Consider the following 15,659-nt stretch of genomic DNA (forward strand, 5'->3'; position numbering starts at 1 on the left):
ACAAGAGCAGTGTGTTCCCAATATAGTACTATCTATGTGCACTACTTCATGTTACCCTTTGGTTGTTAACATGACACCTGCCTGACCTGAACAGTGTATTTGAAAGGACATATTGTGTCCCTGAAGAATATATGAATAAATTATTGAGTGCATTGTTAAATGAAGTTATATTCATAATTAAACTGTACATATTAGAATAAAATAGAACTTAAATAGTCAATTGAAGTCTCTTGTTGGGACTCTTAGTCCATATAGAAAACAAACAAACTTCCCGATCCATAGCAACACCAACCTTCTGATTAATACAAATATACATTAACACTTTTATACAGGCAGTAATTAGAATATTTAACAACTCTACCAAAAATGTTGTTAACACTTCTGTATGCATTGAATTATAAATGTAAAAATCTCAGCCACAGTTCAGCCACATCCACTCGGCATAAACAAACTTCTATCCTTACTTATTAAGATTAGATCACTCACACTTTTAACAACATAAGGAATGAGAATAACTGTAACTGAAATGTCGGTACTCACGAATACAGGGTAAGATCGTCCAGGTTGTTTTGCATGTTGACCGGGAAGTGTTCTGCCAGGTGAAAGAGCTTCTCCAGAGCCTCGTAGATGAAGATGATGCAGATGAGGGCAGCGAAGGCCTCCTCTGTGAATCTGGTGATGTAGCACACCAGGGAGCTAGCATCTGTGGCCACCAGCACCAGACACAAGAAGGCCGTCCACAGACCAATGCTGGTCCGCAGGGACAGGTAGTTCAGGTTGTACTCACTTGGAAAAAGAAAGAGGTGACAGGGATGAATAAACAGGATACAGGTAAACACATTTAGACTATTAGAGTCCAATAGAAAATCAAGGGCTGTACCAAATTATATTTTATAAAAAGATTCCATTAAGGTTGTAAAAATGAAGCTCAGTCAGATTTCCTACAAACCCAGCCTTAAACAAAATCCTTATTTGAATTAGGTGATTTATTGGAATACATTAGTATTATCAAACAGTGGGTGCAACAAGCAGGAGAGCAGATTGTTGACTGCAGTGAATCTGTATACAGGGTTCAAACAGAGCAAATAGACATGCAAACTATTTGGTAGTTGGAAAATCAAATAACTTTTAAACAAAAATGCTGCATATATTGTTGAGTATTAAATCTTATCAGTTCTTTGTCTTGGCATCATATCACAGAAAAAGCGAACTTGCTTAAACGTACGTGCAGAACTTGAAGAGGATCTTCTCAAACACTAAAACAGGGCCTGTGCTGCCAAGAATAGTGAGGGGCTGGCCTGCGAAGAGGGAGTATGCCACTCCTGTAAGTGACGCCCCAAACAGAGACTCTATGGCACTCTGTAGACACAGAGGAGAGGGAGGGTGTGAGGGAGTGAGAAAGGGAGGATGTGGGAGGTGAAACCGCCCAAAGGAGGATAGAGAGGGAGAGACTGAAGGAGAAAACGAGAGGTGAAGAAGAGACCCGACCAGAACACAGAAAGTTTTGATTAAACAGACGTCTGAGAGGCTAGATAAACTGTTCCAATGTTTCCACCCTGGTGACTTGTCATAAGTCATATGTGTGTGTAGCCCTCCACTGCTGAGTTTACTCAGACACATCACACACACCAGCACACAGACTGCGCCTATGCTAACAGTCCCTGTTCTACTAAGGACGTCTGGGTAAAAATGGAGAGAAAGGCAGACACACAGAGAGAGTGAGAGAGAGAGAGAGAGCGTGTAAAAACAAAGACACTTTACAGCTGCAGTGTGATAACAGATTAGTGCATGGGAAAATAAATAACCTGCATATCCTTCACTGGACAGTGAATTAAGCACTCACAGTGAGACATTCAAGTAGGTGCAAGATTACAGACATACAATAAAAACCTGCTTCAAAACACAAAGATTTTTGAAGTTGTCAGAAAATATGTTGTCAGAAACTGTAGCCAACGAACTGTATGCAGATCTTCACATCTGCATTCAACCCCCGTATCATGTACTGTATGCACAAACATAAACATGAGCAGTACATATTCACTTGTCGAATGGTATGGTGTAAAGACATTTTTTCAAATGTTGGGCAAAGTGGTTAACGGAATCATCTTTTTTTTTAACATCAGATGCTGACTCACACATTTACATTCTATATTCAGATTTGATAGCCAAGTTGTACTAGTACACTATATCTAATTTTTATTAAAATGGCACTTACACAACACAGGGTTAGATTTTGATTCACACTGGGTTCATGAAAAGCACAAGTATTGACTTTGAAGTTGCCGAGCTTTTGGACTCACTATGCTGCCTTTTGTTGCCTCGCCTAGCAGACCTCCGAATGTGATGACAGGGGACATGCAGGCGCAGTAGAGGAACAGGACGGAGGCCAGACACTGCAGATTGAGGGAGTCTCTGATGTCGCTCCAGTAGAACGGGAGCTTCCGCTTGACGTCCAGGAACAGACCTCCAAATATCCTGGAAGAGGCCGTTTGAATATTCAAGTAAACATAAGATAAAATCAAGTAATTGGTAATACATCAGTGAATGAGGGGGGGGAAGAGGAAGAGGCAAGTGAATGCATTTCATTTAGTATAACATCAAATGAGAAGCAGTTTAAAAGGTAAGTTCAGAAATAGTGCAACAGTAACACCAAACTGTGATGGTAAGGTTATGGTATGAAGTGAAAAGCAAAATGATAAATGTTGGCGTCTCTTAGCACTTATACACTAGAAATTGTAATGGTAATATATGTTCTTTTAAAATGACTTCTATGTTGTATTTTAATTCCTCGTTTTCTAATATTAAAGTTGATTAAAACTGTTATTTGCTATAATGATTATCAACTTGGTGTTTTGGCCATTTTTACACATCTGATTTGCAATGCATGTTTGCTCTAAGACTAATTAAAAGGTATTAGCACAGCCAGTGTTAATGCTGACGCAGCTTTCAAGTAAATCTTTATCTTGCTCAAACCTAGATGGCGCTGTGATCGTTCTGCCTTCTCCTGTCTTCATCCCTAGAGAGATTCCATTTCTCATTTTGGCAGCTTTCTTTCTTTCCTGACACCTGTCCAATTGCTCTGCTGCGAGTCTTTCTTTCATTATATTTTCCCCACACCTCTGGATAACCTCTATTGCTGCCTCTATGACCCCCGCTGTGTCTCCTATACAGCCGCTGTTTCTGATAGCTTTCTTTACATTAGCCTCCATATTCTCCCCTGGCCTCCAGTCGCTCCCTCATAGCATGAGCCTTTTATAGAAGCGGTGAAAAGCAGAGGGAATCTGTAAATAATACAGTGGCTCAAAACTGATGGATGTGTATGGATGTGTGTGTGTGTGTGTGTGTGTGTGTGTGTGTGTGTGTGTGTGTGTGTGTGTGTGTGTGTGTGTGTGTGTGTGAGGTTTCAAATAAACACATTCTCTCTCTGTGTGTGGCTCGAGCTCCAGGGACACAGGAAGACTTTTCCATAAATGTCAGCATCTGAGTTCACACAATACAGAAGGTATGTGCCTGTTTTAAAAATAGTGCTGTCCCCTCTTTATTCAAAGAAAAGATGAACCTTTATTGATCCCCAAGGTGATATTCAAGGCAAAATGTATCTGAAGAAGATAAAATGAGCTCCTTAGTCTAAAGACGATTGTTCTCCTGCAGCACTTGTGAACAAAAACCACTTGTCTCATATCAACATGATATATTAAACATGCTTACTAGTGCTAATGAAGTTGTGAATCCAATTACGACACACTTTAATTATCTGATATTTCATCAACAAATTTGCTAACACAAGGGATGTTAATAGGAATAACTGGAGCGAGTACATTTCAATAATCATTTTAGCTCAATGGTGTGCCAAGAAAGGAGAGATTAATTTATGATGTGCTCTAACACTTCAAGTTATAAAGCAACTAAACTGTATAGAAAAGGTCTTGAGCTCACCTCCCCGTCCTCTGCAGCTCTGGCCCTGTGTTGTGCTCATCTTCCTTCTCCATCTCTCCAGCTGGAGACGCAGTGCCGTTGGGTTGTGGAGGTCTCTTCCTCTTCATCTGCAGATCAAAGGTCATTTAAATATGATACAGTCGCATACGTTTCAATTTCTTTCCTGCCGTCATGCTGCAAATCCATAAGGGGGCACTCTCAGTGTGATTATAGTGGTGTGGAGTAAAGTGTGACACACAGAAATATACATCAAGAGAAACGAAAAAAGGTTACACTGTGTGAGAGAAGGGTTCATAAAGTATGTGACTTCTGATAGGTTTGCTGTGTTAGTATGCAGCTGGTTAAAGATCTCCAGGCACATTTTTGTATTTCTTTTCATGGATTTTCACAGATCTGTAAAACACACATTTCTTTGTATGCAATATTCCCCCAATCATATTAAGCATATAGTTTGACAGAGAATCACTAACCTGAGAGGGGACATTCTTCGGGGGTTCAATACGGATTGTGGGGTCCCATTCTCCAGGAGGCAGGACAGTCACCTGATCCAGGAACTCGTCTATCCCCGAGAGCAGATCCGTTCGGTCTTTGGCCTTGTATGCCACGTCGTGGAAAATCTACAAAACCATAATTAATAGGACTTATTAAATCTCTTAAGTACAAATGGTGTCCTCCAAAATGCATTTTAAATCCCCCACACAAATCCAAACTAATCCAGATATTTCTGGATACAGTTGAATAATGTGTCCAACTGAAGTTAAAAAAGGATCCATCTCTCCCTCTCTCACCTCATCTGTCATTAGTGTGGCCATGGACCTGCCAATCTCATGGTACTGAGGCCCTTTGCCATGAGGACCTAAAAGCAGGAATAGAAACCTTCGAAAAACACAAATATTCATCAATGAAATGCACCATAAACCACACAGACCAGAACATACCATATTCCCGCCATTGTTTTTTTTCGTTAGCTCATTTTATTTGACATGATTTCTCCATCTCAATAAATATCCAACCCAATTTCCACCATTGTTGATAGGTGGAATACATTGAAATGATCATGACTCATTAGTGTGCTGTTTTATGATACCTCAATAAATGCAAAACTAAGGTATTTGTAAGTATAGAGTGGTCGCTCTACTTTAAACAGCCACTATTGTGTGTCTTGTGTGTAATGAGCATTAGTGCTTCCCAGGAACTGTGTAGCTACAGGCTCTTAGGCTTGTTACTGTAGAGATTAAAGACATGGAAAGCAGTGTTGCGGACACAGATTTACTGCGGTGAGAACCAGAGTTAATCCCCAGGTTATATTAGTCCCATGTGAACAGGGCTGCTACAAATGGCTGTCAGTTCGCTCTAAGTTGCTGCCAGTTTTATCGAAAATAACCCTTCAATATCCTGATTATACCTCGTGGGCACAGGCACTTCAGTGAGGCCTGTGATGAGGACTGCAGGGGACAGTCGTACAAAAGCAATTATGGGCTTCTCCAGGAAGTCCACTTCGCCAACAAGTACATTGGAGGCTTCAGCACCCGGAGGAATCTTTTTCATGAAGTTCATGTCCACCTGAAAACAAGGAAACCAACTCAATTTTCCCCAAAAAGTCAGATATACATAACAAACACTAACAGAGAAAAATAATGAGGGAAGACACACATGCAAACAGAAATAGAGTGAAGACATGTTGGCAGCAGGTCGTTTGGATACTATGATAACCACTAAAAGAGGAGGAAAGTTAGTAGCTACTTATTCTACTACATAGTACTGAGCAAAGATTGTCCGTTGCTGTTTAATGTTCCTGAATAAATATTTGTTATGTGCAAAGTTAAATACAGATCCGAGCATGGCAACGGTTTCTCTATCCCTCTGAGAAAAAAGACTGTGTCTCCATCCCTCTTTTGTATCCTCTGACTCATATAAACACTGCACCTTATTTTTTGGCAGTGATTATGGATGGTTTTATAATGATAACTACTTATGGCTGCCAGCCATTTTATTGAATGGATGAGGTACTTAGTGGGAGGATGATGGAAGGCCATGCGAGGGAGACATTTTCCAAAGTGAACACAGCTACAGAAGTATTTTACTTTGTTTATTCGTAGTCTAATTGAAGCAATGTCTGAAAATGCCTCTTACTGAGCCAAGAGGAAAAAGGGTATGTGATGCTGGCTCTCAAACAGGCAGTTTCAACACAGACCATTGAAATGTCTGTGGAAGTCCAGAAACTGAAGAAAAGACACTAATGAAGTCATGGGCCCTCCACCACGAAGGACTGTTTCTGTGCTCAGTACTGTGGCTAGGTTACCTTGCTGAAGTCGACACTGCTGCCCTCTCTACTGACCCCTACTTTGGACGGTCTCCTCTCCACAGCCTTGTTGCCATCCAGGTTGTTGGGGACAGAGTTGGGAGACACCAGTGGTCCTAAAAGGGACAAGGGGAGCAGAAGTTAGACAAAGTGGTGGTGGACGCTGCGGAAGGTTTGAAAACAAAGGTCGAGAATGGCAGTGTAGTTCACCATGAATCACATTTGTCATTTCATCGTTACACGCCATTTGTCTTGCATGTTTCTTTCTTTAGATTTGAAAAGAACTGGAGGAAAAAACATCAGGGTATTTTAATCCATGATAGACTTGTACTTTGAGGCACGTTTCATCAAAAGAAACACAACTTCACAGGGATGACTCATTTTGAATGACAGGTGAGCTCTTGGTATACAAACCTGTTACAAAGTCCTAAGACCTACACTGGTTTGTGATGCAATGCAGTATTTTTTTACCATGATATTTACATTCCATAAAAGGGATTTAAAGAAAAATGAACCACTTTACCGATACATTTTTACATTTAAATGGGATTTTAAAAAACTATTTGCCAATAATATACAGTAAATAAAACTGTCAAAACTCATTGAAACACTAGTATTTGGATTTGCAGTTTAACATTTCCCAGTTTTTGGCTGGAAGTGAAAGGATTTTCTTCACAACTAGTAATACTACACACTGTGATGATTTGGTGCAGCAGAGCTGCAACACTGTGATGTGTCTCCACAGGGAAGACGATATAATTCACAATTCCTATTTGCTTCCCATCTGTTGAGCTCATTACTGTGCTGCTAAAGTCAAGTCCTGCTTAGCTTAAATTCATGTGAGCTTTGAGCTAAAGTTGAAGGGATGTGTTTGATATGCCTGACAGTATACCTTCCTCAGACTTTAGCACCTTCAAGTGTTGAAGATCCGGTATTTCAGTATGCACCGAAATACCGGAGTTGCATACTTCAACATTGCTTATGTAGTTTGAGCCTAACCAGATACAGGAAACGCTAGCACTCAAGGTGACATGAGAGCAGGGAAATGAAATGAGGGAGTCATGTATTTGAATCAAAGGATATAGTCTGCATACTATCCTCTGAAATAGCAAAGCAACATTTCTTTTACCAGGTTTCTCTTCTTTTCTCATTTTCAACATCAACACATTTCTCTCTTTACCAACAGGAAGTAACCAAGCCAAATTACATTTATAAAAGGGCTTAAGCAATATGTCCACTGATCCATACCCTTGAAATGTACCCTGGAGTAAACCCAGTTGATTCTGGGTAGCTGTGACTGCTGAACAGGAGCATGATTGCTCACATACCCGACAAAGCCTCTTGGAATAAGGGAGGGATTAGTATAGGTTGCGTTCGCCAACACACTTCTTTCAGGAAGGCTAAGCCCTGGAATGCTCTCCCATACTGGCCTTTTAAACAGTGGTGTCATAGCGCAACCTCATTCAAATGCAAAACAGTAACTTAAAAAAACAGAAATTAAACCGATTTTCTGACCATTATGTGGGGCTTATCACACTGATAAATATGATATTGAATAATAACTAACCCAGCTGCCTCTTAATTACAATAATAAATGCTTGAAATATGAAAAATCTCTCACAGAGCAAAGGAAAAAAGGGGTTCATCTGTGATTCCATAAATGCCCCGTTTAGAAATATATCACCAATGACTGCTTACCCAATAGGTCAGTAGTCTGCATATGTATAGTCTGCTTTCGACTCAACCATTCCATGTCTAAAAAAAGGCGAGAATAATTAAACCATTGCATCTTTTACTAGTACAATATCGTTAATCCATTATAAACCTACTATTACTCATCCAGACAATTGACACCTTAAGGACATTTTACTGTGCAACATTTCTTTTCCGCTCAACCCACAGTCAGATCGTTTAGCTATTTAAGCTAACGTTGTAAAGCAGAGCATTTGCAACCTAAAGTTTGATTAGGGTGTGAGGAAAACTTGAAAGCCCTCACCTATTAATAACCCACACACACTGATGTGAGGACACTCGCTTCTTGGGAAATACTGTATATTTTCCTAGTAGGGGGTACAATTACCCAAGCTTCTGAGCTATAATAAGACCACCCCAACCTTTCAGATTCAGCTCTCACCAAGCTATTGCTGGTTGTAATGACCTATACTTTGAAATAGAGCCATTCCCAGAGGTGGACGCACACACTAAAATGCAAACACAGTTAATAATAAAATGGAAAGACATAGTCTGGGAAGAAAAGTCACTGTTGGTGCCAATAATGTAGAAGATAGAGTACCAATACACACGGGCTCCCTCTCTAGCTTATATTTAGCCATGCTACTGGCACATGTCTCCCTTACCCTGACTGCTCTTAATCGGGTAAAAGAATGTTTTTACTTAGGAATTGATGTGGAGGATGAGCATGGGTGCCAACAAATGCAATGGAAAAAGCACAATTTGCATGGAATTTATAACCGTGTGCTCAAACGTGGGCAGTCATCCCAGGATGAAGTATTAGGTTAGTGTCTGCGTCATACAGCATAACAAAAACTTAAGGACTTAAGAGCTAGGGATACTCCAAGCTTATCTGCAAGATCTGTTTCTAAATCTGACGCAATTTACATTAATTGGTATCAGAGATTAAACACCCAATCCATTTCAAATCCTTTACTGTGATTTATTGTAATCCAAATATAAAAAGACACCAATATCAAGTTGATAGTATGAGCAGATACCCGCGACTAGAAGACTGAGACTGTGGTAATTAGAAAAAACATTATTGGGATATCGCTTCTAACAGGTATTTCATGAAAGACCACTGAGAGACATGGGGGAAGATATCTAAATGTGGCAATAAAATCACAGAAACCATGATGCAATATGGGACAAGGACAGCCCAAAAGACTTTGGAAGGCAGCCATGCAACCAGAATGAAGGAGGTGTGAATAAGGAAAGGGCCAAGCAAGAAATTGAGTCTTCAAAATGTGTTAAAGGAGAGGGAGACGTTTGAACAGCAAAAAGAAGTAAAGTGAGTTTTAGAGCAAAGCAAGAAACGTATTAGTGGGAAAAAAAAGGTTAGTAGAAAGAATGTAAACAGTGAAGGGACCGAAGCAGGAATCATGAGGTGGAGAGCAGTGTCAAACGTTCGTGGATAAATACAGTGGGAAGAGCGTTTTAGCAAATGAGGCTTGCTGTGGGTAATTGATGAGATGGCCGCAGCGAAGGTAAACAGGGAGCGGCGCTTTCATGCTAGTGCTAGTGTTCTCTGTTCAAGCCGTGACTCACACTAGCAGGCTACACAGATATTTGCCTTCTAAGGGCATCAGTTCAAAGCCCCGGGATGCCGAGGATGCTCGACGGCAGAGGTCTGGTGACGCTGTCTTTTCTTCAGCAGAGTGTGGATGGTCGTCATCCTCGGGAGGTGATACCACAACTTCGGGGATGTCTTGAGGGCCAAGGCCTGCGCGCTGGGTTTGGGAAGAGTGCCGGGAGGCAATAGGGGTATTTTGAGGGGTGGTGAGGAGCGGGGTGCCTGGGGCGAGCCCAGTGTTGGAGGAAGAGGAGGGTAGGAGATGGTTGAGCAGGATGGAGACTCTGGACTCTCGTCTCTGGGAGAGGTTGGTGACAGAAGAGGCTGACCCTGCCTTGTGGAGAGAGAGACGTGAAGAGGACAGGCCCTCTCCTAACAGAGGAGACAATGGCAAAAAGGGAGAGAGGAAAGGAGGGAAAAGGAATAAGGGATGGAGCAGAGGAAAAAACACATGAAGTAGGAGTACATCACAAAGGAGGTATCTGGAGGATATACAGCCAGGAGGGGTGGGCAGCAAGAGCGTGGCAGGAGTGTTGTTAGAGGGAACCGTGCTTGCATAAACATGAGCGAAAGCATGGTAGTGTGCAGAAGACACTAAGAATGATTCAGTGAGGCATGTAGGAGGGTCTGCAAGGGGCCAACAAAAAGAATACGCGTCTCATTCAATTCCAAACAAACCAGTTGTACATGTCGGAGGTAAACCCCGAGAGAGTTCAGATGCATGCAGGAGAGGATGAGTTAGCACAATGTCAGTGCACTGTAAGCAAACGTTTGCTCTGCCACAACAGATCAGTCGTAAATCCTACACAGTGCATACGCATTTGTAACAAAACATACATCTTACCAACCACAACCATTACCATCACCAACCATCAATGTGAGATTTATTAATTTGACCTTTGACGTTTAAGGTTTAATGATATTGAAATGCAAGCCCAACAAGAACCACAGGCACAGAAGTGGAGAATGGGATATTTATTTCATTCTTATAACCTCAGGCTGGCACCCAACACACACCATACAGTAACACCACTGCAGCCATGCCCAGTCAAAAACCACATAATGCTGCTGACTCCACTTGCAGTCTAGTGTCACCCTAGGGAGTAAAAACAATCATCAATTCAATCACCCCAAGCCAGGCCAGCCATACAAGTTAGCAGAGTCAGTAGCACCCAGATTTCTCTTTCACTAGTGGGGCGGACTCCTTCAATATAGATCATTCTCTTGATTTTACTCACTTTTACCATCCACCTTCTACGACGGCATTGTGGGATTTGAACGGTGGATTTTTTAAAAGGAACAGTTCCCCACAGGTGGAATATAGAGGAAAAAGAAATGCGAGTGCGTCGCAGGATCTCACCGTTTCTTTCAAGCAAGAGTGGGTCAGAATGTTTCTTGCCTATGTCAGCAATGGAGCGCACCAGAGGGATGCGATTGCTAAGCTTTCTCTCATTCTGGTGGTGGTGTTTCTTCAGCATGGCTTCCCGCACCTTGTAGCGCAAATCCTCCTTCAGCTGGCCTGACGCCACCATGCTGTCTATCAGCATGTCTAGTTTGTAGAAAGACAGCGGAAAAAACACAGTAAGGAAAGATCTATTTAATATGGACATTCAAAATCATTTTACTCGAGTATAAAAAAATAAAAAATGTTCTCCTGATAAAAAATTACCTGCAATTTCTTCGATACTGTTGGCTCTCATATCCAGCATGACCGTGCCGTTGAGTATGCAGCTACGCAGTTCAAATAAGCTGTGTAGTGACAACGTAGCCACATAGGGCTTACTCCACCTCTCCCCACCATCTTCCACATCTTCTTCAAATTTCAACCACCTGTGGATAAACAACAAGGGCACAAACAAACACAAAGAAGAGGTTAACATGAAGTTTAATCTGGATCAGTGTGTCCAGTCAACTCATCATGATGTTATTTGATGAATGCTACAAAGCTATTCCACATATTTACAGTATTAAACAGGTGCATCAAATATCCTGAAAACGGTTATTAGTTCAAACTGTCAACAGATCAATGGAGCTTCGTATTGCTTTCACTCCATGAGGGTGTCATTATGCTGGGCCTTCAGTCGTTTTCTGACCTGGCAGTTTCCTTCCACTCGGTGGCACTGCCGTCTCTGAAGGACAGTTCGTCCAGCTCAGTGAAGAGGTCATGAGGGACGTGCTCGAGGTCATCGTCCTCTGTTCCCAGGATGAACTGGACCCGCTGGGATGGTGTGTCTGCACAGAGAGTAGACAAAGGCCAAAGGTCATATTTACAATCATTAAAACTAGAACAGTCTATTTATCTTGTATTATGGGCTATTAAAAGAACCCTGTGGAGTTTTGACCTGATAGCTCAATGGAGCAGTTTTTTACGAATGTGTTTGTTTACACATGATGATGTGATACACAGTCCTGCCAACGCTTTTCCACTGAGCTACAGGTGGCTGTAATTTGCCGGCAACGGCTGGAATCAAGAAACTGCAAGCTAGTTAACAAAGCATGTTCCAAATGTTATAGTTTGGAAATGCTTTATGAGAAAAGACAAGTCTTGTTGTTAGTTAGACCTCAACGATAAACAACACATTTAGTTTAATGTGGAATGTAACCTTTTTTTCTAAAGAAATGTTTACAATAAAACTCCACAGGGGAACCCTTAAGTGTCTTTCCATAGAAGGGGAGATTAAGTCAAATAAAAGGAGATGGTAGTGTGATCAAACAGAATTCTTTGGGGGTCCTCCTATGCTCGTGTGTTCGGCCATTACCACTGCACTAATGCTTTCTGAAGACAAGAGAATAATCTGTGTGGGAGTGTTCAGAGAGACCCGTACATAACTGCAACTGCTTTACTACATAAGGAGGAATACATCTGTAGGCTCGATGCTGGGAAAGTGTACAAAAAGAGCATAATGAAAACCTGAAAGCATTCCAGAAATGTCCTTTTCATGCCTGATTGAATTAGAGGGCAGATATCAGGACATGTCGCACCAAAGAGAAAATGGAAATAGACATGGCAGATTACAAGACTAAGCACCCAGTGAGCAGAAACCGAATGAATGCAAATAGAGGAGTTATTTCTGTTCACACATGGGTACACTGTGGGGTGATCTGCTGTGTGTTGGTGCTCACCATTAGTCATCAACTATGCCTAAACACGTAGAACCGTCTCATAGATTGCGATGCTGCGTGCCCTCAGTCAATGATCAACATGATAACAGGACCAATGCAGGTTTGGTGTTGTCATAAAGGACTTGATAACCCCTCAAAGACTTCAAAGCATTGTTTGGCTGCCTATGAGTTTTGCAGTTCTGTGCCAATCTGACACAGCAAATTCTCACATAGCGCATGTACACCTCTCTTAAAATGTCATCGCCGTCAATCAGTGTTGGAGGCTATTTACCAGTGGCCTTTAATGCCTTTTAGAGCTGAATGTTTTATTCAGAACTGTTTGAAAGAGGGAGAAGCGTAAGATAACCAGAGAGGTAATATAACCTGGTAATCTGTGTTTTTCTAAAAGGGTTTTTGATTCCAAATCATACCTTTAACGCCACACATGACTCCTTAAACTACAGGCTTTTATACGCTCTAAAAGCAGACATTAACTGAAAGGAAGAGTAATTTGTTATAGGAACTCTGTAGAGAGGGGGATTATAATAAAAGAGTGGTGTGGGGGCATGAAGACATTAAGAACAAGTGTTTCCAACCAGTGGGGGATTCCCTGCCATCGTCCTTCCCCTCCTCAGAGTCTCTCTCTTTCTTCTTTCGGTGGTGTCTGTGTCCTCGATGGCGATGCCTCCGTTTGCTCTCCCTTCCAAGAGGAACGTGGACGCCTACATACACAGCTCTGTGGCCTAGGGAAAAGAAAAGCGCACTTTATACATTTACATAACATCTGCAGAAATTGAAAAAGGACAAAACCGAAACAACTGTTAACTCAAAGTATGCAGAAGATTGAATACAGTTCACAATTTGAGTAACAATTTCAGCATTATTTTAAATGACAAAACTATTTTTTTGTCATTTAAAATAAAGTTAACTTTGTTGTTTTAACAAAGTATGTTCAATTTAAATAAAATAAAGTTCTATATGTCTACAACACGTCCCATCCACAGTATTCTGTACAATCTGATGAGCGGATTTCTATCATAAATCATGTTGAACTTGAAGTCAGAAGCAGATTTCCACCTCTGTTAACAATTATGCAAGTATGTTAGGGACAACATCAGATATATATTAAATTCAATTTATATATCCAGGAAATTGTAAACTTACATTTTGAGCCTACAATTACAGTGTCAGTCATTTACAACTGAACAGACACTAACATTTAAGACAGAAGATGGAAAACTTCTTTCCTTTTCATTGGAGTGCTCTAGATAATCAACTTGAGGGAAACCAGAGTACAATGTTTGACTTTTTTCACCCCTCTCTGTTCTCCCCAAAGTTGTATTTACTTCCCCTCATTATTTGCACTACCACACAGGAACTGTGATCTGAAATGCAAACGCCCTATTTTCGCCCTATATTCTCTGCCAATACTCATTTTTCACAGATGAGTCATCTCTCTTTGATTTGAGAAGGAACCCTGGGGGAATGAAACCAAGATGCAGCATTCACAGGAAGGCCTAAGTGACACATGAGCTGAACAGATGGAGAGGAACGGAGACAGAGGAAGAAAGAAAGAGGAAGAAAGAGAGAAGACTTGGGAGATGAAAGAAGATGGAAAATAAACAGCCTGGCTGGACAGAGAGCAGAGGGCTTCACCGGTGTCACAAAAGGAGAGAAAAGAGATGAATGGAGATATTACTGAGTGGAGGATATGAAGAGCTGTGGACCGATAGAAAGAAAGAGCAGAGTGCTGGAGGGGAGGACAGAGGGACAAGTAGCAAACACCCGAGGGACATATTATAGGTGGTAACGGCGTTTGTTGTGAAAAGCATTGACTGTTGAATTCCATCAACTAGTGCTGAGTTTAGGCGAGAATCGGACGTCTTATGATACAAGAGATATTAATATAGCGACACTTACAGCAAGGCAACATGTTGCGATTAAAACTAAACTAGGAAACTAAATATGTCTGTCTGTCTGAGTATTAAGAAAAGATCACCATATACATAAAATATGATCAGAGCGATGAGAGTCCCTGCAACATCAAACACCACAGCACTCTTGTGAGAGGGCATGTATCATTGCAAATGAATTAAAGTATTGACAGAGTTAATCTTTGAATGTAAACTATATTATATTATACAAGTGTGTTTGAGAAGCATTAGAATGTCACAAAACATGATATCCTTTATATTCAATATTTCTCTTACAGTCATACCGTTAACTATCTGATCTTAGCACTTGTTTGGATATTCATTAATTCATCAACTAATAAAATGGTGTAAAAACAAAAACACACGAAACAATTCATTTCAACAACTCATTTTTTTACTTTTGAAGACATTTTGCTTGGATTAATTAATTGTGATACATTTTATTGACAGAGTCAACAAGCGATGATATTGATTCCTCCCCAGCTCTAACACAAAATCTCCCAAACCGCATCATAAGGGCCAAAAGTGTCTTAATTATACAGAACCTGGTGTGTCGCTCTTAAAGTGATCAGCAACAAGTGAATGAAGGAACTTTAAATGAATGGTTTGTTTCATAAAAGAAATACAGAAGAAAGCAATAAATTCTTCCTGCCAGGCGTTCCATGTGTGCTGGGCTTGGAAAACTACACTTTCCATCAATTAAAAAAAACACAGAAACACACAACACAAGAAAAGTGTTTTCAGTGTGGCTTCAAACTTACTGTCCAAATCCTCCTTTTCATAGTTTGTGTGAGTAGTGAAGCTGCTCTTTCCATGGTCCACTAATGCCTCCTCATCTAGACCCTGAGAACAACAGGAGAAAGAGCAAAGGAGATTGAACGATACATTATAAATAAAAAAGAAAACAACACAAATTTAAACCGTGCAAATAAATTGTTTTAATTCAAATGTTAACCTCAACTATTTTACTGGTTCATATACAGTAGCTTTGTATACAAATTAATCCTGAATTGCGGCTTTTGTAATGAGACTAAATACTTATTAATACACATGGACATGAAAAGCAAGTGAACAACTA

General features: G+C 40.8%; 1 protein-coding gene across 13 annotated transcripts in view; it reads right to left on the reverse strand.

The window, feature by feature from the left end:
• Window positions 1-15,659, reverse strand: part of LOC134875463 (sodium bicarbonate cotransporter 3-like) — a 36,583-nt gene that overhangs the window by 7,707 nt on the left and 13,217 nt on the right. For 7 of the 13 annotated variants that reach the window (XM_063900056.1, XM_063900051.1, XM_063900057.1 and 4 more), the window contains exons 2-15: window positions 15,343-15,424; window positions 13,244-13,390; window positions 11,639-11,777; window positions 11,215-11,375; window positions 10,906-11,094; window positions 9,546-9,917; window positions 6,239-6,354; window positions 5,342-5,499; window positions 4,725-4,812; window positions 4,407-4,553; window positions 3,937-4,043; window positions 2,301-2,475; window positions 1,226-1,359; window positions 541-786 (exon numbers count right to left, since the gene is read on the reverse strand). In XM_063900056.1, the coding sequence (XP_063756126.1) occupies window positions 541-786; window positions 1,226-1,359; window positions 2,301-2,475; window positions 3,937-4,043; window positions 4,407-4,553; window positions 4,725-4,812; window positions 5,342-5,499; window positions 6,239-6,354; window positions 9,546-9,917; window positions 10,906-11,094; window positions 11,215-11,375; window positions 11,639-11,777; window positions 13,244-13,390; window positions 15,343-15,424 (2,261 nt within the window). The remainder of the gene's footprint in view (window positions 1-540; window positions 787-1,225; window positions 1,360-2,300; window positions 2,476-3,936; window positions 4,044-4,406; window positions 4,554-4,724; window positions 4,813-5,341; window positions 5,500-6,238; window positions 6,355-9,545; window positions 9,918-10,905; window positions 11,095-11,214; window positions 11,376-11,638; window positions 11,778-13,243; window positions 13,391-15,342; window positions 15,425-15,659) is intronic. The other 6 variants (XM_063900052.1, XM_063900062.1, XM_063900053.1 and 3 more) reach the window with 5 other exon arrangements.

The sequence above is a fragment of the Eleginops maclovinus genome, chromosome 13 (genome assembly GCF_036324505.1).
Source record: "Eleginops maclovinus isolate JMC-PN-2008 ecotype Puerto Natales chromosome 13, JC_Emac_rtc_rv5, whole genome shotgun sequence".
NCBI classification, from domain to species: domain Eukaryota; kingdom Metazoa; phylum Chordata; class Actinopteri; order Perciformes; family Eleginopidae; genus Eleginops; species Eleginops maclovinus.